At 28.6% G+C, this 24027-nt stretch overlaps 2 protein-coding genes and 1 pseudogene across 3 annotated transcripts; all 3 read right to left on the bottom strand.

The window, feature by feature from the left end:
- Positions 1 to 5703: 5703 nt before the first annotated feature.
- Positions 5704 to 7312, bottom strand: LOC107013821 (probable UDP-arabinopyranose mutase 1). Of its 2 annotated transcripts, none has more exons than XM_015213694.2 (4): positions 6947 to 7312; positions 6584 to 6834; positions 6319 to 6502; positions 5704 to 6244 (listed from the first exon to the last, which is right to left on the bottom strand). In XM_015213694.2, exons 1-4 carry the CDS (start codon positions 7247 to 7249, stop codon positions 5918 to 5920), a joined length of 1065 nt encoding a protein of 354 aa, XP_015069180.1. In that variant the 5' UTR covers positions 7250 to 7312; the 3' UTR covers positions 5704 to 5917. The 2 variants fall into 2 exon arrangements, with proteins under 2 accessions (XP_015069180.1, XP_015069181.1); XM_015213695.2 differs by having other exon boundaries at positions 6319 to 6487; positions 6947 to 7311.
- Positions 7313 to 11553: 4241 nt separating this feature from the next.
- LOC107014804 (ABC transporter G family member 11-like) lies at positions 11554 to 15370 on the bottom strand. Its single transcript, XM_015214898.2, has 10 exons — positions 14966 to 15370; positions 14601 to 14890; positions 14186 to 14357; positions 13874 to 13996; positions 13443 to 13571; positions 13152 to 13346; positions 12849 to 12935; positions 12483 to 12755; positions 12274 to 12381; positions 11554 to 12186 (listed from the first exon to the last, which is right to left on the bottom strand). The coding sequence occupies exons 1-10, from the start codon at positions 15368 to 15370 to the stop codon at positions 11836 to 11838; spliced, it is 2133 nt and encodes a 710-aa protein (XP_015070384.1). The 3' UTR covers positions 11554 to 11835.
- LOC114076616 lies at positions 14054 to 14150 on the bottom strand (annotated as a pseudogene).
- Positions 15371 to 24027: the final 8657 nt, after the last annotated feature.

Raw genomic sequence — 24027 nt, 5'->3', positions numbered from 1 at the left:
AAATAAATGCACATAAATTAGCGTGATGTTTTTTTTATGTCATATATCATTATAAATTATACTATTGTTTTCAATTAATATGAATCAGGGATAAATTAGTTAAATTAATCTATCTTACACAAAATGAAAAGCGATTAGTCAATATGTGAATGAACTAGGGTTTAGGGAGTAGAGTCCAAGAATTGTAATTTAAGTTGAAATCAATTTGTAGAGTCTCATCTCGAATTGAACGTATATTGTAGAGTCCTACAAAATTTCAATCTCTACAACTTCTAAAGAGAATATTTAAAAACAGTAAGTATGATGATGAATATGAAACGAGAAAAATTTAGTGAATTATATCTTGATTTAATAAGTGATCAAGTAAAAAAACAAAAAATAGTTAATAAATTTTTATTTCAACGTTTTGCAGAAAAATAAAGTAAAACAAGCAAAAGTAATGGCAATATAGACTATAGTAGTACCTGTCAAACATAGGTATGAGTATTTGATATCTTGTTATAACATGGTTTGCAATTTCATCATCTTCTTCTTCAACGTGACATAATAATTAATTAGTAATCATGATGATATATTTAATTAAACTAAATATAATTAACTCACCAATGTTTCCATCATAATCTTGCTTTTGATTAGCAGTAGCAAACATAGCCAGTCCTCAAACTTTTCTGTTTCGAAAAATATATATGATCTTCAAGCCCACAAGTATTTTATACTGTTTTTGATATCTTCAAAAAGAATGTAAAACGAAAAAAAAAAATTAAAGGGGGATGAATTTATTTCCATTCATAATAAATATGAGGGGAAATTTGTAAACTTCGAGGAAATTAGAAGTGTAATAGTCGCACAATCATTTTAAGGGGCCAACGTGAATCGAGGTCGAATTTATAGAGAAACAATATTTACCAAGGGTGATGTTAAATAGTTAGAAAATTTGACTAGAAAACAAAAAATTTAAAATATTTTTTAATTTTAAAATTAATTAAATTTTTTTCTATTTTTTAGTTAAAAGATATTAAAGTTAAAATGGTAAAAATGTTCAAAAACGTAAAATAATATAAGTAAAATGTTATTCTGGCCATATTTTCCGGCCAAAAGGATTTTTCCAAATGAATATTAGGTAGTTCCCTTGTTTTAAAATAAGTGCATTTTTGAACATTTTTTTCATATTTGAAGATAACTGCGTTGTTGAACATTTTTTTCTTACTTGAAAATAAGTGAATTGTTCAAAGTTCAAGAGAATTGTTGAATTTTTTTTCCATTTTCAGCCCTTATTTACATCTTTTAAGTGATAATTTCAAAAGAGTTAAATTCTCTTTTTTTTTGAATTATTTATATTTTTAAAAATAATTTGAGAATATTTAAAAGAACAAAATAGCTACAAAATAGTTTGAAATAGAGTTATTGAAATAGCTACAAAATACTTCTTTTGGGCTCAAAGATATGTCTCAAATACTTATCATCATTTTAGTTGAGATAAATTAATTTTTTATTATACTTGTAGTAATAATTCTTCTAGAAGACTACAAATACTTAAGGCTTAATTGTTTGAGCTTAATTGGGTATGAATATTAATCATTCAGATTCGTCTCATTATGAGAATAATTATAACTTAAAATTAAATACTTAAAGTGACAATCTTTTTACTAAAAAAATTAACAAAAATTGTTAATTCGGAATGAAAATATGTAGTATACTTATCAATTGTATGTTTTTTTAGATGTTATATTACTTAGAATACAATTCAAAAATTAAAGACTTAATTAATAGTTTCATATAATATAAATAATTAAAATAATTTGAAATTACATATTTAAAGTGTTGATTTTAAAAAAAAATATTAATTCGGATAAAAATAGTAACTTGTTAATAATGTGTTTTTAGATGTTATATTATTAGAAAATTAATTACAAATAATAAAGACTTAATGAATGATACGATATAAATAATACTAAAATAATTAAAAAGTGAAATAGAGTTGGAAAACTACTATTCACCTCTCTATAAATGGAGGATAGAGAGTAATATAGAGGAGTGTTGGAGAACTCATTCTTTATTTTTACTCTCTAAATATAGAGAACAGAGAGTAAAATAAAGGTGGCTTAGAGATTTCTTATTTTCATAGAGAGTTGAATAGTAGTACTCCAAATTTGGAGAATTCCTATTCGCACTCTCTATTTTACTTTTTAATTAGTTTATTATTATTCTTTTATTTTATATTAACACATTATTTTTCATATAAACAATTAATTAAATATTTAATATACATAAATCTTTTTGAATCTAATCTAATATTTTAAAAATAAATTATTTAATCTATTTTGATTTCGAATTAATAATATTTTAATTTTAAAAAAAATTCTTCACTTTAATGTGATTTGATATCATTATTAATTGTCACTATGATCACAAAAATAAAATGATAAGATGAATATTTTAATTTAAAAATACAATGCATGACATAATAATTTAAATATGAGATAACTCAATACATAACTTAATAATTTTATCACAACAATTTTGATTGCAATTTATGTCCATTAGTTTGTATATTATATAATATTTATTTGCAATTTATATAATTTAGAAACTTAGGATAAAAATATTTTCAAATTAAATAAAAATTTCAAAAAATAAATTTATATTACATGAAAATTGTACAAAGTGATTAATTAAATAAAAATTATATTATGAAATAAGAAGATAAGAATGAAATATTAATAACAATATAATATTAAAGAGTGATAAAAAAGATTCTTTTTTAGAGAGTAAAATATAAAATTGAGTTGGAGTTGAAGGTTTATTGTCTGAAAAAAATGGAGAACTTTATATTTGGAGACTGAATCTTAATTATTCAAATTTAGTTTATTAAGTTTGTTTGTTTTATTTTCTTATAAGACTCATCTTAATTTGACTACATCACAACAAGTCATAAAAGTCACTTTGTTTTCTTGTTTAATTAATGTTAATTGCATGCTTATCGTTATAATTTCTTTTATTCTTATTAACTTAATATACGCCTTTTACTTTCATAAATTAATCAATATATTTGAATTGATAAGCATTCTTATGATACAATATTTAGCACAATTTCAAAAAATAAAAAAGTATTAATTATTTTATGGATAACAATAACAAATATCTATTATAAAATAAAATGTTTTCATAAACAATATATTACTACTCTATATAATATTTTACATTGCCCATTAGATTAGATTCTTAAAGTTTTTGAGTGCAAAAAATAATCGTATTAATGACGTAAGTTAATGTTGAATTCTTAAAAGGAATCATATTACATTGTTATATAAAAGTATTCAAAATATTATTTTTTAATTAAAAAAATTTTATTTTAGATTTTTATAATATTTTATTAATATAGCGTTTAATTTCATATGTATATTCAGATATTGAAAACAAACGTTCCTAATAATTTAGTATTCCGATTCAGAGACAATATTTTAATATTTAGATATATATTCAAATGCATATGTCTTGATAGAAACAATGAGACCTTAGTAACACATAAATCAACGGAGAAAGTATCTTAAGATACCACCTTAAAAATTTTCATTTTCAGAACACAAGCAATAAATAGAGATTTGCTTTTTTGGTACTCAACTATTGATCATTACATTTTACTCCCTCCATTCAACAATAGTTTTTCATTAAATTAAAATTATTTATCTAATAATATTTATTCAATTTTAAAAATCAAGAGATGATTTATCTTTTTATATCTATTTTATTCTTACTATTAAATAGTATTATTTATCATCTAACATATTTTTTTAAAAATTAAATTTAATAAAATTAAAAATTAATATAATAATATTACCCTATTATTTATTGTTTTTTAAGGGGCGTACCAAGTTAATAACTGATAATGATAAGTGTTGTTAGATGGACAAAGTATTGATTATTACTCCCTCAATTTAGGAAAAGCCCCGGCTCCAATTTAAACTTTATTTATGTATTAAAAACTTAGTAAATATGTAGACATAATTAATTTCGTTATTTAAGTAAAAACTTAGTAAATATATAGACATAGTTGATTTCGTACTTAGGAATCAAATGAACTGTTATAAATTTTCTAAATTCAAACTCATAAATTTTAGATTTTGAATCAACTTATGTTGTTCGACTAAAAAATAAGAGTAATTGAAAAAGATACAAGACGAAAATTTATTCAAACAACGTTTGCATGCTTCAACTTATAGTGAAATCATGTTTAACTCAAGTGACACAATTTAAAAACGCTCTGTTCAGACTTTTAAAAATTATTGCAGTATACAAGTCATATTCTTCGAAAATGAACTATTACTTTTGAAGAATCTAACACACATTTAGTGTTTATAAGTTTCAAATTAAGACCTCAAGTTGATAAAGAATATTAATTGGATTCACAAACAAATAATTTTAGATACTTCGTAGATTTTTAATATATATTTATAATCTGAACAAAAATTGTTGAATTTATTAAATTCACGTAAATAACATTACCTCATCATATTTTTAAAAAGTCCGAGCCACACGTATCAAAAGTGCACTTATCTATTCGTTTTGGGTTAGAAAATTACCAAAGGGTATTATTAGTTCAAATAAGACCGCTAAAACTTATCACAAAATCAAATTTCAAAAAACCATAAGAAGAGATGATTAATTTTAAAAATCCCGATTTAATCTCATACAGTTTACCACAGATAATCCTTCTTTCTTGAAGAAAAAAACTAAACTTTTTCAACTTTTTTCAAAAATAAAACTATAGAAACCCCACAATCCAAAAGCAAAAAATTGTCTCAATACTGAAAAAAAAAAAGCAAAAATCATCATATAATGAAAAGATCAAACAGAGCACTTTATCAACAGTTAATCAATCTTGAAAAAGATTGGGACAATTTTAAGAGATCCAATAAATCACTAAATTTTCCTCAAATTTCTGATAAATCAGACTCTTGCAGTACTACTATTACTACATTAGACTTTTTTAAACTTCTTGAAAAATCACCAAGAAGTTTAATGTCATCACTACAAAACAACGAATCTCCGTTCGGAGAAGAAGGGGTTAATTGGAGAGTAGTAAAGAAGAAGAATGATTTGTTTGTTGAAGAAATAATATGTGACAGAAGAACTGCAATAGCCAGTGGTAAACTTAAAGGTAGACGCCTTTTCGGAGAAATTAGTGATGAGAAAAGTTCAATTACGACTGATACTTCTACTTCACAAGAAAGTGATTGTATTGTTTTACATGAAAAAATGGATGACAATGAGAATGTTGGTGGTGATTCTTTGATATCTGGTTCATCAATTTCTTCTTTTTCGACTGAAAAAGTATCAAAAGAACGCGAAATTAGGATGATTGAAGGCAATCACAGAGCACCAGTAAATCTGCTGGAACGGAAGGAGAGGCGTTGTAGGACTTGTTTATGGTTACTTGTTGTGATTATTTTTGCAATCATTGTATCGGTGTTCACACGAGGCATTTGCTTGATGATAGGAATTGGAAAGCAAGTAGAAGAAGTTGTTCTAGTCCCAACTTGAGCTTTTGTGATTGTGGTTGGTTATCAATTTTCTTGTTATGAATACGATGAATGATGAGTCTATCTTGTTAAACTTGCAGAATTTGTAATTGGGATCTTGTGTGTTTTTGTGATATTTGAATTTGTTAGTATGAAATAATGATACTATATCAATTCCAGGAGATAAAAAAAAAGGAAATGCGATGTTTTATTTCTTATGCAAGCAGAAGAAGCAAGCATATATATTGCAACAATTAATATGTTGCTGCAGACAAGGGTAACTCAATATTCTAGTACACTGAGTCACTAGCTAGAAAATGATAAAAACAGAACTTAATGAAAACAATAGAAATATCGTTTCAAGATTGATTCATCATGAAACGAAATGAACTAGGCGACTAAGCAGACCCGTTCTTGACATTTGCTGGTGCGTTGAATTCTTCCCAGGCCTCAATCCAGGTGACCATAGCATCAGCAAGGTTGTTGAAATATGGATCAACTGGACCAAGCTTTTCCTTGGCCTGCTTAGCGAGCTCGAGATAGCATTCTTGAGCATTGGTGCATTTCTTAGGTAAGATCACAGATTGAAAGAAGGGAATCATCTCTTCTTGCCAGAACAGCCCGTTGTATTCCTTCTTCAGGTTCACGAACGGATTGCTAGCCTTGCTGTGCCATAAATATGGCAGCCCTGTCTTCACACCATAGCCCAAATGATCACACACCACCTGCATTTCAAACAAAAATGGATGACTGTCTCAACACATTTCAACAAAATCAAGAAACAGATTATCAATCATACTTTGGTACACCAGCCAGCCCACATATCATCATATCTGCCAAGAGGCTGTCCATCACCCATAATCCCAAAGTACATAGCAGCACCGATAAGTTCTCTGTTAAACGCAAGGTTCATAGCACACATGGGATACAGAGTCCCTTTGGGGATTGTCAACACAGCATCCACATACCTGTTTGAACCAACACTAGAAAGTTATCATTATTGAGTAAAAAAAGTATGTATCGAATGTTTTTACCACATAGATTATACGCTACAATGAACTAACCTGGTGTTACGATCCAGAGGCTTGACGAGCTGAGTGGGGGCATCGTAATCAGGGATGTTAAGCCAGAGTCCATGAGAGACAGCAGTTGGTACACCAGCCCTCAAGCTAAACGGATACCCTCGAACGAAATCAGCACCTTCTCTGTATGGATCATACAGAGTGTTGAAGTAGTAGGGTGTGGATGGTTTTGTCAGATTTTCAAGATGCTTAGCCAATGCATCAATTTCTTTCCCACTTGGATCCTTAGCCACCTTCATCACACACACACACACAAACAAAATTAAAAAAAAAATCAAATCTTTCACAAATAAAGTACAACACACATTAAATCTTATCTACACAAAACCAACAACAAGTACTTACAAAGCAATCATCATCAATAGTATAGATAAACTTCTTCTTAGAAACCAAGAACCCGAAGCAACGACAAGCACCATCCTTGAAGGAGATGCAATTGGCCTTAGGACCAAGAATCCTGTTGATATCATTGCGATTATAGAGCTCGTAATCGAAGCCCTCAGGGACCTTGATTTCCTTGGTGGGATCACCATCTTGAATGATGATCAAATGATATGGCTCAAAGAATGGCCTCCAATTCTCCAAGAAGTTCAAGCTTCTTATGGTTGGTATCACTATGTCTACCTCACCATTCAAAGTTGGAGCCATTCTTCTTTTTTCTTTTTTTATCAAATGGTATTTCTGTTCCTCTTTACTTAGCAAGTATCATGACATATAGAGAGGTCTATATATAGTACTCAGAGGTTTAATATGTTCAAAACTTAAGAGAAAATTACATTAAATTGTTTTGGCTCTATTAATTCTAAATTCTTTTAGCATTTACTTTATATTACTTTGGACTATATCTTGGTCAACTTAGAAACAAAATCAACCAAGATGTTCAACTTTAGTTAGTAAATCTCATGACTATTTTACCATTCACTTAATAATATTTTGTACTATATAATTAACTCTCCATATTTGCTTGGTCAACACTCAACTCAAACTTATTTAGTGAATCTCATATTATAGAGATTTCATTTAAAAAAAGAAAAAAATTTCCCTTTAAAAAATATGGAAAACATTTGAAAAGTAATAAGGCATTTAAATCCTCCTAAATTATGATGAAGTTGTCAGTTACATGCTTAAACCATAAGGAATTCATATTTCCTCCTAAATTTATTTTTTCATATTATTACCATTTACCACCCTGAACAATTTCTTTTAATCATTTACTCCCCAATCTCACCCGTTTTTACTCTCTAATCCCACACTATATTTTACTCTCCAAATATATAGTTTTTTATTTTTCAGACAATTAATTTCAATCCAATTCTATATTTTCAAAATTATTACATTGCTCACATAAATTCTATTAATGCATTACGAAATTCAAAATGAGCACCTTTGTTCTTAATTATTTTTAGGTCCTTTAACTTGGTTTCGGATCACATTTATGCCCTTCAACTTTGAGTATGCACAAATAGACACTTAAACTTGTATAAAGTTGAACAAATGCACACATGTCCTACATGTCATCCTATATGCCATTTTTTGTCCTACGTGGTGTCCTACGTGTATCGTGCCATGTAGGACTCATGTGTTTATTTATTTAAAAGTTGGATAGTTAAAGTGCCTATTTGTGCATTATGAAAGTTGGAGGTCAAAGTTAGAATTTGAAGCCAAGTATAGGGTCCAATATATGTATTATGCCTTATTTTTATGTCTCGCTAAAAATTGTTCAAATCGGAAATTTTCATCGACCACCATTTCTGTCGTTGGAGTTGACCTCTACGACATCTTGAATTGGTGCATTAAAATCACGTTCATCCTCAATTATCACGTCGCGTAGTATAATACATTTAGTCATTATGTCATGTAGCCCTTCCTTTCTCCAAAAACATGATGGTCCTGCAATAGTTGCAGAACTCCGAATGCACGTTCAACATCTTTTCGACACGATTCTTGTTTTATCGTGAATTAATTATTATGTTATGTATTGTATTTTATCTTGTGTTTAAATTATTATCTTATGTATTGTATTGTTATCTTATATTTAAACTAAAATTTTCATCTTACCATTTTAATTTAGTGTATTCTTTAATGAAAATTAATGATAAAATATAATTTTATTATTGATGAAAATTAGAAAAAATAAAAAAAACTATTAATTTAAAATTAAAGTAGTATATATTAAACAATATATTTTTAAAAATATTATATTACATTTTAAAAGATTTATGAATATTGGAAATTTAATTAATGAAATTATATGTATAATAATATGTTAATTAGAAAGTAATGAAAATAATAATAAAATATTATAAAAAGTGAAATAAAGAGTGAATAGTAATTCTCCAAATTTGGAGAACTACTATTCAACTCTCTAAATTTGAAGAATAAATAGTGATTTGGAGGTGGATTGGAGTGTCATTTTTTCTATTTTACTCTCCAAATATAGAGAATGAAAAGTAAAATAGAGGTGGATTGGAGATGGACAAATGATCTAAGACTTTTCTTTTTGTACTTTTCATTTTCACGATATCATTAAGATAGCTAATCAAGGATTCTACATAAGTAATAAAATAAGTTAAAACTAAGCATTATGTATAGAACATATTGAATCAAATAAAAGAAGTTTACGTCCCTCGAATATATACCAGTGACAAAATTAGAATTTTCTTCAAGAATGTTCATACTTTAGAAAAAGTTAAAAAAATAAACAATATTAGTGAGATTTTAAAGATTGAAATTTCACCTTTGTTCTTTAAAAAGCAAATCTAAAAAGAAATAGTCCGGACTTGAACCCAAGCCCTGAAGGGGACTTTTTTCTCTTAAATAATGAAACTAAACAAAACATATTTGTTTGGGCCTGAACCCAAGACCTTGCAGCAACTTTAAATAACCTTAACTTGTGAACTATCTTTCTTTTAGTTAGTTAAGATTGTTCTAACAATTTATATATACTTAAACTATTGATATTTAATATATATATTCGTAAAAAAAAAATTCAATGAAGATTGTTTATATGACCGCTCATGCTAAGGTGTAGCTTCACCCCTGATATATATTATAACAAAAATAATTTTCAGCGGCAACTAGTTAATAATAATAGTTTAAATATTGTAAATATATTTATAGAGGCAGGGGCGTACACATAATTTTTGAAAGGAGTCGCACCTTTAAAATGAAAAACAATAAATAAATAATTTGACATCATATTTTTTTATTGAAAAAAATGAACAAAAAAGTATGAATAAATTACAATTTGCGCTTGGTACTATACATTTTCTGAAAAAGAAATATTTTTTTAAAAATTATTTAAAAAGAAGTCATGAGTTTTTTTATTTTGAAATGTATTCAAAATAATTTTTAAAACTAACAATATTAAATGTTTCATAAATTTTTCTTAATTAATTTTATTGGTGAGAAAAAAGAAAGAAAAAACCATAAAAAATAGAAAAAATTACCTAAATACACATTTTATTTTACCATAATCTTTAAAACTTCATACTTTTTTAATAAAAAAAAATCCCCCTTGGATGCATCACTCTTCCTCTCGGTGATTTATCCATATCCCCTTAATACACACCTCCCCTTTCTGATACATCACTCCTCTCTCAATGCATCCCTCACATATGTAATCTGATGTCGGTTGATGTATCTGAAAGTCTAGTAATGTATCTAGATGTCCTATCCCTTCTCTGATACATCCATTCTCTCTCTGATACATCCCTCACATGTATCTAGATGCCTGCTAATGACGCTGTAAGTCAATGATGTATCCGAAATTCATAATTTTAAGGGATTTCTGTAATTTAAAAAAGAACAGAAAAATAATATAATTATCTCTTAACACTATGAGATTTAGGTAAATTATATTTAAAAAAAAACTATAAAAGAATTAAACAAAATAAACATTTTTTTGTTTACCCATTTAAAAGAATTATTTGCTTTTGATTAAACAAAGAGAAAAGATTTGACACTTTTGATACACACCAATTACTAATTATAATATCTTTGCATTCTACATAATACATATAACTAGTTTTAATATCTTTTTAAAACTTCATAGTATTTAGTATACTCCTACTTGATTCTTAGTTTAACTCTGAACTCTTCAAATTGGTTTAGGATTCACTTAAGTTACATATAAACATAATCAGGCAAACTCTGAAAACATCAAAAACATGAAAAGTTGATACAACTAAAAACTTCGAATTAAAATAATAAAATTATTGAATTATCAGAACAACTTTGATATATCTTTTTTGCTTTTTAACCACAGAGTCTTTATGAACCCATACGACTTTAGTTCATCCATTTCTTATGTTAGCGATTACTCTTCTTATGTTGAGAATCCATGAAATAAATTGAGAGAGAAATAGGAATTTGATAATATAAAAGTTAATGATATCAATAACAATGTGAGAATAACAATTATTTATATGACACAAATGTTTATAGTCTTTTGTGATGTAGTTGAGTGATTTTTAAACATAAAAACCTTAGATCGGGTGATTTATTGATGTAAAATAAAATTCAATGACTTTTTAAAAAATAAATTCTTATAATTCAATGACCTTTTAAGATATTAATTTCAATTAAGTCTGTTTATTTGTCATTAGTAACTACTATTCTAGTTTAGTTGTTGTATTAGTTCACTAATAGGTTGTATCAGCTTTCTGGGTGGATCACGTGTATTGATTGTTAGTTGTTACCAACTTGTATCATTTGTTTTAATTTAACTTGTACTCACACATCTTCAATCTTACAATTTTAATGAATACAATTATGATATATTAAATGCATTCGTTTAATAAATTATATATTCTCCCTCATACAACTAAATACAGAGAAAATTATTTCTCTCGCACAAAATCAAAAATTTTAATTTCAATATAATAATTCGATATCTACCATATCATACACCAACATTGCCCCTACATATAGAACTTGAAAGCAACATAAAATGATAGTAAAATGAAGAAATCTCTCTGCATAACCAAAAGAAGAAAAACAACAACATTTGTAGCTGATAATTCATACGAGCAACATTACATGAAGCTGAAGAATGGTTAAATGTGGCAAAAAAAAAAAAAATTAACTACCATCATCTCGTATATAATTTTAATACAAATATCTTGCAATTAACCACTTGTCATAAGAGGTTTTAACAAATATTAAGCCTCCATGCATATTTCTTCTTTTTTGTCCTTTTGATATTATTAATTAACATTTGTTATGCCTCCGATTTACCTATTGCTATTTGGTCCATTGTTTCCAACATAGGCCCTGAGAGAGGGTGATTGAGAAAGACCGTATGGAGAAATTGTCTGTTTTTGATTTCCATTCTTCTGCTGCATTTTTCTTCTAGCAATGTAACCTCTGATCCACGGTGTTACATCTTCGTTGATCTTGATCATGATAAAGAAGATAATCCGATAGGTGATTATCATCACGAAGATCACACTCACGTCTATCCATTTTGATCTGTTCAGATCAATTTGGAATATCTGCTCTAGTATGAATTCACCCGGGATTTTGGGGAGATCAGGACTCGAGTTATCAAACTCCAATCCCATCAAATCATTTTGATATTGCCCCTGTACCATATACAAGAAATATTAAACTAGTTACAAATAAGACGTGTTTGTGATACTGTCAGTGTATAGAACTTAAACGAGTCTTACCTGTAGTGCCCAGAAATGGAAACTGAGGTAAGACATAGGGTAACGCCAGAAAGGCTTTGGGATGTCGTTGGGGAGTCTAAAGTATCCAGAGACTAACATAAATATTCCCTAGTATCAAAATGAAAACAGAACAAAAAGTTAATTAAGACTGTTGAAAATTCGTTGTAATTTTGGACGAATTGAATGGGGAGATGATGAAAGTTTATTACCTGGATTCCAGCACCAATAATTATACCCATGAGAAAATTAGGGACAACACTAGCTATGACCATCATCAAGCTTTCGACAACAGTGACACTGGCGTAGAGGCATATCACAAAGAATAAATAGTGTGTGAAGCCCGGGTGTAACCGGACCATGAAATAGCATACAGTGCCAGAAAGAAAGGTGATCAGTATCAGAAATGGCATCGCGGATAAGGTATTGCTCACGACAAATGCAAAAACACCATAGTGTCCATTCATCCTCTCTCTTTGAAAAACCTGTTCTCAAAGAGAAAAAAAGCTCAAGTTGTCATTTTGTGTTGCCAAAAAAATTGGTTAGTTTTTTTCGAGATTATGACACAAGATGCAAACCTTCATATCTTCGACGAAAGAAGGGAATCCTCCAATTGACATGAATGTCACAAATCCAAAGACGAATGATGCACATGCTCCTCTTGCCTGTTTCATAACAGTTGAAAACATATCGGAAATAAGGTTGATTTCTTCTCATTTGTTACAAAGGAAAAAGTTAAAATCTTTCAACTCTGTGGTTGTATTAACCTGTCTCTAGTTATCTTTTAGCTGATCTAATCGTATAAAAGATCTTTTACACTGTCAGTATATAGAAGGTAAAACGCTTAATCACATTCTGATTCAATGGAATTAGGATGTTACCAGGATGGAACTATAACCGGTTCCCACGTTAAGATAGATAGTTCCAATGCAGATAGTGACCACCAAGTAGATAACAAGCCTCAACCAGTAATAACCAAAGTCTCTTGACATGTTAACAAAGGAACGTTTCGTTAAGGTGTAGGCCTGCATAAAGAAACTAGCCTGACTTCCTCCAGAATCTAGCACTGTTCCTTTCTGTTATACACCAAAAAAAAAACATAATCAATAAATCATATCTGATAATAAAACATGGTTAGATGGATGACATAGTATTGAAACATTGAAACTTACAACTTTCGACATTTCTTCAACCCTTTCATTAGCTGAGTAGCTGTACTGAGAACGACGATAATAGTCTACTAAGATGCGTATAGCTTCAGCTGTCGTCGTTTTGTCAAGAGGATCCTCATTGGACTCAAACTGATTAGGAATCAGAAAACACAAATTTAAATGAAGAAAACGATGCTAATATTGCTTAAAAGTAGTTTAGTTTGGCTAAAGAAGAGATAAGACAGGCTGTATATATTTGATTATTATATTGCAGTATTATCTGAAACAAAAGCTTATGGTACACATACTTCAATTGTTCCCTTCTGAGAAACAGATCAACACCAGCAATTTTAAAAAAACCACATATTTTCTAAAACATTAACCTGAGGTAACAAAGATTTGATAATTTTTCAAGGGGAACAAGATGATCATAGGAAAGAAACTTGAATTACCCGTAGCTTCATCGACCCCTTTAGAGTTGCCTTAACTTTGTCGAAATCAGAATTGATACATCGTAGGAAATGATCTGATGGATTTCTTAGAGCAGGACAAGGAAATCCAGCTTGTGCAAAGAACTGCAAACACAGAGTTTTCTAAGAATTTAGATGATTATCAAAAGCAATAACAAAAGTAGCACGAGTCTATTTCTCAATTTGTTTGGTCTCATTCTAGCACAGAATCAGATCTTCTCCGTATTGTTCCAATTTTATCAGATGTTCCCGAAGGAAAAAAAGGGAAGTAGAGCTGGGAAGAGTGAATCTTGCCTCATATGCTTCAGAAGCTTGACCAAAGTAAACTGTTTTGCCTCCAGAAAGCAAATATAATCTGTCAAACAACTCAAATACTTCACTACTCGGCTGATGAATTGAAGCTATCACAGTCCTTCCATCTCTCGACAGACCACGCAGTGTCTGTGTAACAAAGAACGCCGAAGCACTATGAAAAAAGAAAGTTAGATTAGTAACCTATAAAACAACACAAACTACCCGTAAACACAGGTAAGTTTATATAAGTTAAATCCAAAAAAATAAATCGATATATTCGTTTCTGGAGTTGATTTCTCAGATGCTCACTCAACTAACAGACTTCCAAGTAATTTGGAATAAACAAGAAATATGAGTTTTTGAGATAATAACGAGTAGTTGAGTAACAATCTGCCATAGATCTCAAAGCAAGTACCTGTCAAGACCACTAGTTGGCTCATCAAGGAAGAGCAATCTAGGCCTCATAAGAATCTCAAGCGCGATACTAACTCTCCTTTTTTCTCCTCCACTTATACCGCGTAAATGCCAGTTTCCAATAACTGTATCAGCACAATCCTGAAGTCCCATTTCAATAATAGTACTCTCAATCAACGTCCGTTTCTCCAACCATGGCATCCGATCAGGAAGGCGTAATCTAGCAGAATACGATATCGTCTCTCTAACTGTCAATGTCCCAATCAACGTATCATCTTGCGTCACATACGCCTTTAAAAAAAAAAAAGTTTCAGCACCTCTACGAAAAAAAGCAAAAAACAGAGTAAGATCTGTTTTCCTACTTACCGCAGTTCCAAAAGAGAGATTAGCTTTACGTCCATTAAGCAAAACTCTGCCGGATAGAAAAGCGTTAGAAGCAAGACGACCCGAGAGCGCATCGAGAAGAGTAGATTTTCCAGAACCAGAAGGACCCATTAAAGCAGTAAAAGTTCCAGGTTCAGCATAACCAGTAAGTCCTTCTAGAACATTCTGTGTTTCACCATTATTAAGAGTAACCATTACTGTTAGATCTTTCCAAGCCAATCTAGCAGAAACATCACCAATAAACTCTGTATTTCTTTTCTCCTTCCATAATGTTTCACTCAACGGACTCAATCCACCAACAACGATACCATTACCTTGTGGTTTATTCGCTTCAATTTCCATCATCACATCATTTGCTGAAGTAGTAGACGATGACGAATTCCTCATTTCTAACCTTAGATTAGATCACTTCTATTTTGGACAAAACAACTAAAATAGATTAAATATTTTGGACTTTTCTCCAATCTGAAAACAGAGTAATTAAAAGGGAAAACTCAATGCATAAGCATGGATGTTGTTTTTTTTTGAAAGATTCTACTAAAAGGGGTGCATGTATAAATCGGCTAGGTATGGACAAAGATGAGGAAATAACTATTTCTTTGCAGAATGTGGCAAAGAAATGAATATTGTATGTATGAGTGAAATGGGTAGAAGGAAAAAAAATGAAATAGTTATGTATTTGACTGAATTTGAATTGTATAATCACTGAATTCACATGCTCATTCGTAACAACTATCGACCCATCCAACTTCATTAAGCGCAAGACCAAATATTGATGGATGTCGATTATTTTAATCATGTGTATTTCATTAGTTCAATATTCGGGGCGTTTGGTCGGAAATAAGTTAATTTCAGAATAAGTTATTTTGGTGTAAATTATCTCAACACTACCATATATAAATGATGAAAATTGGGAGTACTACTATTAGGACGACCTAATAACTCCAACCAAACACATAATAAAATAAGGCATAATACATATATTGGATCCTAAATTTAGCTTCAAATTTTAACTTTGACCTCCAACTTTCGTAGTGCACAAACAAACACTTTAACTATCCAACTTTTAAATAAATAAGCACATGAGTCTTACATGACACAATGCATGTAGGACACCACGTAGGACAAAAAATAACATGTAGGACATTTATGTCTATTTGTTCAAGTTTATACAATTTTAAGTGTCTACTTGTGCACACCCAAAGTTGAAGGACATAAATGTAATTCAAAGCCAAGTTAAGGGACATATTTATGTATTATGCCATAAAATAATCCTGCATTTTTATATTGAGGTCAGTAAAATGAAAGAGTGTGAGTATTTGTTCCTCTTGATACTCTTACCATTGCGAAATAAGTGTATAATTTTTTTTTTTGAGAGTTTAATTTGATTAATTACTAAAATTAAATTGGACTAAATAAAACTTAATAATACCATAAATTATAAAATTTTCATGTCAGTATATAGAAGAAGGAATACATTTTAAATTGTTCGATTCAATTACATAACTTTGAACCTCACAAGGAAAAAAAACACGGATAATTTGTGATCAGAGTATATTTTGTGTGAACCTACACATGTCCGATCAATTTTTCTGCTAAAATTTAGACAAATAAGAAAAATTATCCAAAGTAATAGTAGTATTTTTTTAATTTGTACTGACATTTAAACATTAATCTCCTATAATATTTTTCCATTATAGACTATTTGTCCAAACACATTACTTTTCAAAAAAAAAATGGATAGGTTTGGTTTATGAATATTACAAAAATTAAATGTAATGAAACCTTAGTTTGAAATAGATAATGTTATGAGAAAAAATAAAAAAAGTAAAAATATTATTTTCGATTTATTAAAATTTAAATTTTACATCGCGCAGTAGCTAGTAGTAAATATCTCAAATGGACTTCAATCCCAAAGGATAAATAAATAAATACTATAGAAGAAGATATTGGCATATTCCCATGAAGCCAATTTTTCTTTTAGTTTTGTGAGCTCATTAAATGAGTACTATTGGTAGGTGTTGGTTGGGTGGGCATTTATTTCAAAATCGACCCAAAAATAATGACATTTATCAGTCATTTTTTCATTTTCAATTTTTATAATATATATTTTGCCATTGAATATTGAAGGATTGATAATAAGTAGTTCAAGCAGGGTCTTATCATGTTTTATAATATTACACCAACTACAATAGTCAATAGTCTTTATTTGTCAGCACCGAATGATTAATGAACTTCTCAATGTATTATATTATTATAAGTAAAAATTTAAATTTTTATAATGATAAATAAATATTCATGTTGAAGGAACTAAAATGATTAAATAATTGGTTTGATCAAGTTTTTTCGAGGTTAAAAACACATATGTTTTTTTTTGTAAAGTTTTTTTTTAGAAAAAAGTTAAAAGTGTGTTAAATTTTAAGAAAAATAAGTGTTTTAAATAAATTATTTTTGAGAAGTGGAGTAAAGTAGTTTCTTTTTTTTTTTATTTGAAAAAACATAGTTAGAAGTACTTTTCAAAATTTTTTGTTTAAAAATGTTTTTCGAATCAATTATGTCAATACAAAATTTTTTATAAAATATATCTAATTTGCCGAATATGCCTTAGTCTCACCTAAAAATTAAGTTCCAATCTTTCAAGTATCTTAAAAGTAAGCAATTTTAATCTTTTTTAGATATTTACTAAAATTTAATCAATACTATGAAAAGAGAAAATATTAAATTAAAACTCACATTTGAAATTATTATTTATTTTATTTTAGGTCTATTTTAAGAATCCAGTGCAAGTTACTGAGGTACTATTTAATTACTTATTATTTTATTTTTTAGTATTTGGTATAATTTTTGTGTTGTTTTTTCTATGAGGTACTATTTTAATTACTTACTATTTTATTTTTTTGTATTTGGTATAATTTTTTTGTGTTGTTTTTTCTATGATTTTGACTAATTTTTTGGTGTTTAATATTGTGTTTATTTTTGACAAATTTAAAGAACTATAAAAGTGCTCATTTTGTCAAGCTTAAAATATTCAGAAAAATTAGATAACATTCTAGGGACTATTTTAACTCCTATTTTAGATCACAATCAAAATAAATATATTTTTGTCTTTTTTAATTTAATTTAATTTTAGATTACTATCAAAATAAAATATATTTGTCTTTTTTAATTTTATTTTTAAGCCCTTCCTTTGAGCTTTCATTCTTTTTGCTCTTTTGATGACTCAAATTTACAACTTTTAATCTGGAAGTAAGAATACTTATCATCCGAGCTAGGGGAGGAGCCACCTTGGTTAAAGGTTCATCCGAACGACCTAACCCCCTTCGACGGAAAATTATACTATTTATACATGGTTAAAATAATATTTTATGTATATATAGTAGATGTCGAACCCCCTTCGACTATTTCGTGTGTTTATTTCTACAAATTTTGAACCTCCTTATTAAAAATTCTGACTCCGCTCTGAGCAACTTCATTTCGTAATCATCCCACATGTAGTTTGGGGTTCAATTTTTTGTACTAGGGTTGGTTGAATATAGCCTTTATTAATAGTTGATGGGTGTCAACGTGTGCACTCTACAATGAATAAAATGATAAGTAGGGGGCACTAAAAGAGCAGTAAATAAACCTAACAACTTTCATTAAATTGAAGGCAATAATTTTCATTATATTTTAGCTCAATTTTGCTACTACTATTATGGAATTTGAGTGAACATAGAAAGGTACTTTTAACCAAATTTGTGTCTACAGTATTGGTGAATTTGAAGTTATTAATGGGACACCCTTTCTAGTACATCAAGATATTTTAATTTGAGCAAGTTTTATTTACTAATGATATAAAAATATTTTACAAAGTTTAATTATGTAAATCGATAATGACAACAATAATAAATATCTAATTTCGTGATTAGGAGAACATAGATGAGATGGTTCCTTGTGCATGTAAAACATGTATGCCAAATTTTCAGTTCTCATTTTTCTAGTTACTTGTCAATTTTATTTAAAATAATTATCATTTTCAAAAATAAAAAAGACTTAATTGTCTTTTCCGATTATAGTACTTGTACTCTAATAGATATTCTATCAAGATATAAAAATTTGAGAGATAAAAAATAAATATAAAGGCAATTTATTCTAGTAATAGAAAATGATATTCATAGTATTGGACTGAATATAGAAATTGAAATTCTAAATATTCTTCAAAAAAAAAATATCAAATACAATTTCAATTTAATTTTTTTTTTTTTTAACAAAGTGGATAATTTTTTTGCTTTACATGGTTAAAAGCTTAGTAACAAAAACGTGGTCGAAATATCGTTGATATTGAAAAAAAAAATATATGCAAGACAACCGTCATTCTTATAAGGTAAATTTGTTTTTGACAAACACAAGTTCTCTAAACTTTTGCCAGACAAGACAATGGTTTTAATTTTTCATTAAATGGACCAACTATCATAAATTTAAGAGAAAATTATATATAATAGCAAATTAATAATCTAAAATAAATAGATTAGTTAGGGTTTGATTTAATTATGCTCCATAGCAAACGTTTGTAAAAATTTGTCAGGCGTCTCTCTCCCAAATATCTCGCTCGCCACTCTCCTCCAATTTCTCGCTCGTTTTCTCACTTTTTATACAAACACAAGTGTATAAAAATTGTTTCTAGTTGCATAAAGCAGAGAAAATTGTATAAGTACATATATTTTTGTTCCCCTCTCTCCTCTCTTTCAGATCTCGCTCGCCACTCTCCCAAATCTTGCTCTCCATTCTCGCCTTTCTCACTTATACAAACAGAAGCGAAATGTATAAATTGTGTTTCTGTTTGTATAAAGCGTGAGAAAAAATTGTATATACACATGCAAGTACATATATTTTCGTCCTATTCACTTATAATTATACAATAAAAATACTCCCCTGCCCAGTTTCTTTTGCCTTTCTCTCTTTCTCGTTTTATAAAATTTTCAAATTCTATCTAATTTCGCTCTTTCTCGTTTTACAATTCGATTCAATTGTATATTCCTTGTCAAGTCTCTTTTGTCTTTCTCTCTTTCTCATTTTATACAAATTCAAATTGTATATAATCGTTCTATACACTTTTAATAATACAATTCGTTTTATACACTTCGTTTTTATACAGTTCTCTGCCCAAGTGTCTTTCTCTTTCTTGTTTTATACACTTCGTTTTATACAATTTGCTTCAACTGTATATGTATAGCGAATTATACAGTTTCTATGTTTGCTATGGAGCGCAATTATGCAAATTTTGCTATAGCATACAAATATAAATTTTTTATTTATTATATGTGAAAGTTGCCCTAAATTTAAAGAGCAAAAATTAAAGACTGTCCCAATATAAGACAGGAACAGATTTTGAATAATATCACCATAGTATTTTCTCTGTGTAAAATGACTCAAGGAGTAGTTAGCAAAATGTATGGGCTTTTGTGTTTAGGTTGGGTTAAGGCCATAATCAGATGCTATAATTGGGCCAGACTTAAACTTAAAGATTGGTGGAAACTGGAAAGTAGTATCCAATTAGTACATCACTAGATTGGTCCCCCATATTCATATTAAGTGTAGTTATATTCTTATCTTTGGTCCACATTTTGGACCACCTAAATTAAATAATAGAGTTGAGACTTAGAATGAAAATAATGAAATTAATGAACGATTGAATTGTATTGGTCTATGATCATTAGTCTGCAATACTATATTCATAAACAATGCAATACGTCGGAAAAATTGTGACTGCTAAATTGATTGCTATAAGGAAGACTTTTAAATATGTTATTAGTAATGGATGGAAGAAAGTAAAGATTTTCTCTGTTGCTAAGAATGTTGTCGATATGATCAGAACTAAGTGGTTGTATCGTGAAACATAGAAGTGACGTGTAAAGATATTTGGATGCTTTGGACCATGTTTGATCATGTTGAGTTTTATATATATTTCTAGATGTTTGAACAAAATAGCTAATAGTTTAGCTAGATTTTCTATTTCTTTGTTGAATGAGATCCCTTGAGTGAAGTTTTCTTCAAGATGGAACGTACACGAGACCAAGTTCCGATGAGGAAAAAATGATTGAAATGAAAATAAAAATACCAAAAGATCCTTTTTTATATCAAAAAGTTATATATGAATTTGAAAGAATAGTATTTCAAAGCAAAAATTGTCAAATCAATGGAGACATGAAAGAAATTGTAGACTCGTGAGACTAAATAAACAAATTGAAAACATAGAAAAAGAATAAGAAAGAATAAGATAATTTGGAGGACCAAAATAGCAAAAAGATTTTATCAAACAACCATATGGCAGTTGTTAGCAAATCAATTACTTCATCATTTCAAAACAAGTGTGTTTTTTTTTAAAAAAAACTTTTTATTTGGTTTCAAATAGTAAGTGATTCTCACTTTACCAAGAAGACATTAACGAAGTTCTTTCAATTTGATATTATGTTATTTAAATAAAGAAATTTTACGAAATCAAGAAAAGATTATAGAATTATATATTTTTAAAATTTTTCATAAAGAGTAAGATGGTAAAAATATATTTATTTTATGAAAATAAATAGTTTAATTATTCGTCAATACTAAGTAAAGGGGATATGTTCAATCTCATGTATCTTTGGTAATATTCCATCTGCCCCTCGCTGAGGGGTTAAGAGGAGGATGTTAAAACCTTACCCATAAAGAAAGTACAAAGGTCCTTCGACTGACTCAATTGGTTTGGAGGGTGGTTATTCAAATGGATGACTCGAGATCAATTCTTCCTCAATGCCTTCTGAGTTGAGTCTGTCGCGTTAGGTCCAGAAGCGGATCTATGATTTGCAGATCGGGGATGTCACAACATTTATCTAAGATAAAATAATCGATTGTTTTAATTTTGGGTTACAATTCTGGTTATTGATTTTTTTTTTTAATAAACAAATCAATCAAATATGCATGTTAGTAATATTTTCTTTTAGATTATTTGTGATTAGAGATAACTAAACAATTCAACTTTCATTTACTTTTTGGAATTAGATGTCTTATTCGCTGAAACTTTAAGGAAAAAAAAAGATTTTTCACATTAAATTTGAATTTGTATATAAATCATATAATAGTATTAACATAATATATTCATATTCCATTGACTTTATATGTCATAGGAGATATATAATAGGGAAAGAATAAAAATTGTAGCTCCAGCCTAATCATTTTATTTAGCAAGAACGTAGGTGAAGAGCGAAATAACCTTTAAATTGAAAAAAAACTCTAATAATAATATTCATCATTTTTAAAATTTATATATTTTCAAAAGATTACTATTTAAATAAATTCTTAATAATTTTTATTTGAAGTTCACAATTCAGAATTCATTAATTGATAAAAATAACACGTTACACTATAGAGAGATTAATAATTAGTGCAAGAGAAAGTGGAAAAAAAAACTAAAGATTAATTATAAAAAAGGTCAATTTGAATCAATAAAGAATAGTAAATAAATAAGAATGAATGGAAAAAGAAAAAATCTAGTCCTTTAAACCCTAATGAATGAAAAAAAGAAGAAGGAACAAGCAGATTAAAAAAATAAAATAAAAGAAGAAACAAGCAGATAAAAAAAAGTGAGGTTGGTGTGGTTCGAACTCAGATTAGATGTGTGGCAAACATTCTACTTCGCCAATTGAACGATTTCGCATTTCAATTACTGGGTGGCAAAAGTAATATATATTGCATTATTATACATATCTGTATACACAACATTTTTTCCGAGATCAGTGCGTGTCGTGGCACCCCCGCCTCGCCACGTAGATCCGCCCCTGACTAGGCCCCCTTGTGTGGTTTGCAGGCTATCACCCGAAAGCAGAAACTGTGTCAACGGTTGTAGCGGCTGAGAAAGTACAAAGACTTGCTTATAAATAAAATATGTCTGTCCGAATTAATACAACTTACTACTTTTCGGTCTGTACCAAAAAGTATGACACATTTTTAATACTCAGTAGACAGTAATAATTTAACTAAATGTCTATCTTACCCTTAACAAATAATCTCTAGCTTCACAAATATTTGTGACTCATTTTAGACTAATAATTTCAAAAGTTTTTCTTTCTTAAACTCCGTGTCATTAAACTCCGTATCAAACCAAACTAACTCATAACTTGGAACGGAGGAAGTACAAGGCAACCAAAAACATTACATTTGATACAATGAAAATGAACCAAGCTAAAGGTATCCCCAACTTAATGCCACATTTATTTCGAAATGGAAGGAGTATGTTTAGCAAAATAATAGTATGTACTATGAAATTAAAATTATGAGAATTTTTTTGGAACAACCATATTTTGAATCCTAATTATTATTAATAATGATAATTTGACCGATTACCAAATGTAGCAATAGTTCAATGTATCAATTCGCTCTACATCAAACATATCAGTTCGTTCGGTTTTGTTTAATGTTGGTGTAATATATAACAAAGACATAATATATAAATATGTCATTTAATTTTGTTTCATTTTATATTTATTTTTTAATTTTAAACGTGTATAAGTAAACACTTAAGCTTGTATATAATTGAAGAAATAAGCACACACGTCCTATGTGACATCCTACATGGTAATTTGTGTCGTACGTGGTGTTCTATGTGTATTACGCCACATAAGACTCATGTGTCTACTTGTTCAACTTGTTACATGTTTAAGTGTCTATTTGTGCACATCCAAAATTAAAGGGTATAAATATGAAATAATGCCAAATAAAAAGGCATGTTTATGTATTAAAATTACAGTTAAAAATAAAATAAACAAAAAATGAATAAATTTTTTTCTAGTTAAGGAGCATATATTTCACTCTCTTTAAAAAGATTCAAGTCTATTGCCATATAATTTATACAGATCCAACAATATCACTTTTGACATGTCCCCTTCGTGATACAATATCCCAATAACTTTGTACTCAAGCAAACTTTAGATTAATTGAAAAATTCAAAGTGTTACTAAAAGAAAACCTTCTTTCAACATATATTTACTCTATTTTATATATTAATTATAATTTTAAATTATGTATATAAT

Source organism: Solanum pennellii, chromosome 3 (assembly GCF_001406875.1).
Source record: "Solanum pennellii chromosome 3, SPENNV200".
Taxonomy (NCBI): Eukaryota; Viridiplantae; Streptophyta; class Magnoliopsida; order Solanales; family Solanaceae; genus Solanum; species Solanum pennellii.
This window is presented reverse-complemented; position numbering and strand designations above follow the sequence as displayed.

What these genes read in the sequence shown, in the direction of transcription:
- LOC107013821 (XM_015213694.2), bottom strand. Translation starts at nt 7,249, where the DNA reads ATGGCTCCAACTTTGAATGGTGAGGTAGACATAGTGATACCAACCATA. An exon ending in CCTCTGGATCGTAACACCAG is followed by an intron (nt 6,503 to 6,583) that starts GTTAGTTCATTG and finishes ATAACTTTCTAG; the next exon opens with TGTTGGTTCAAACAGGTATG. An exon ending in GGGCTGGCTGGTGTACCAAA is followed by an intron (nt 6,245 to 6,318) that starts GTATGATTGATA and finishes TTTGAAATGCAG; the next exon opens with GTGGTGTGTGATCATTTGGG.
- LOC107014804 (XM_015214898.2), bottom strand. Translation starts at nt 15,370, where the DNA reads ATGAGGAATTCGTCATCGTCTACTACTTCAGCAAATGATGTGATGATG. An exon ending in ATCTCTCTTTTGGAACTGCG is followed by an intron (nt 14,891 to 14,965) that starts GTAAGTAGGAAA and finishes TTTTTTTTAAAG; the next exon opens with GCGTATGTGACGCAAGATGA. An exon ending in CTTTCGTCGAAGATATGAAG is followed by an intron (nt 12,756 to 12,848) that starts GTTTGCATCTTG and finishes CTTTGAGAACAG; the next exon opens with GTTTTTCAAAGAGAGAGGAT.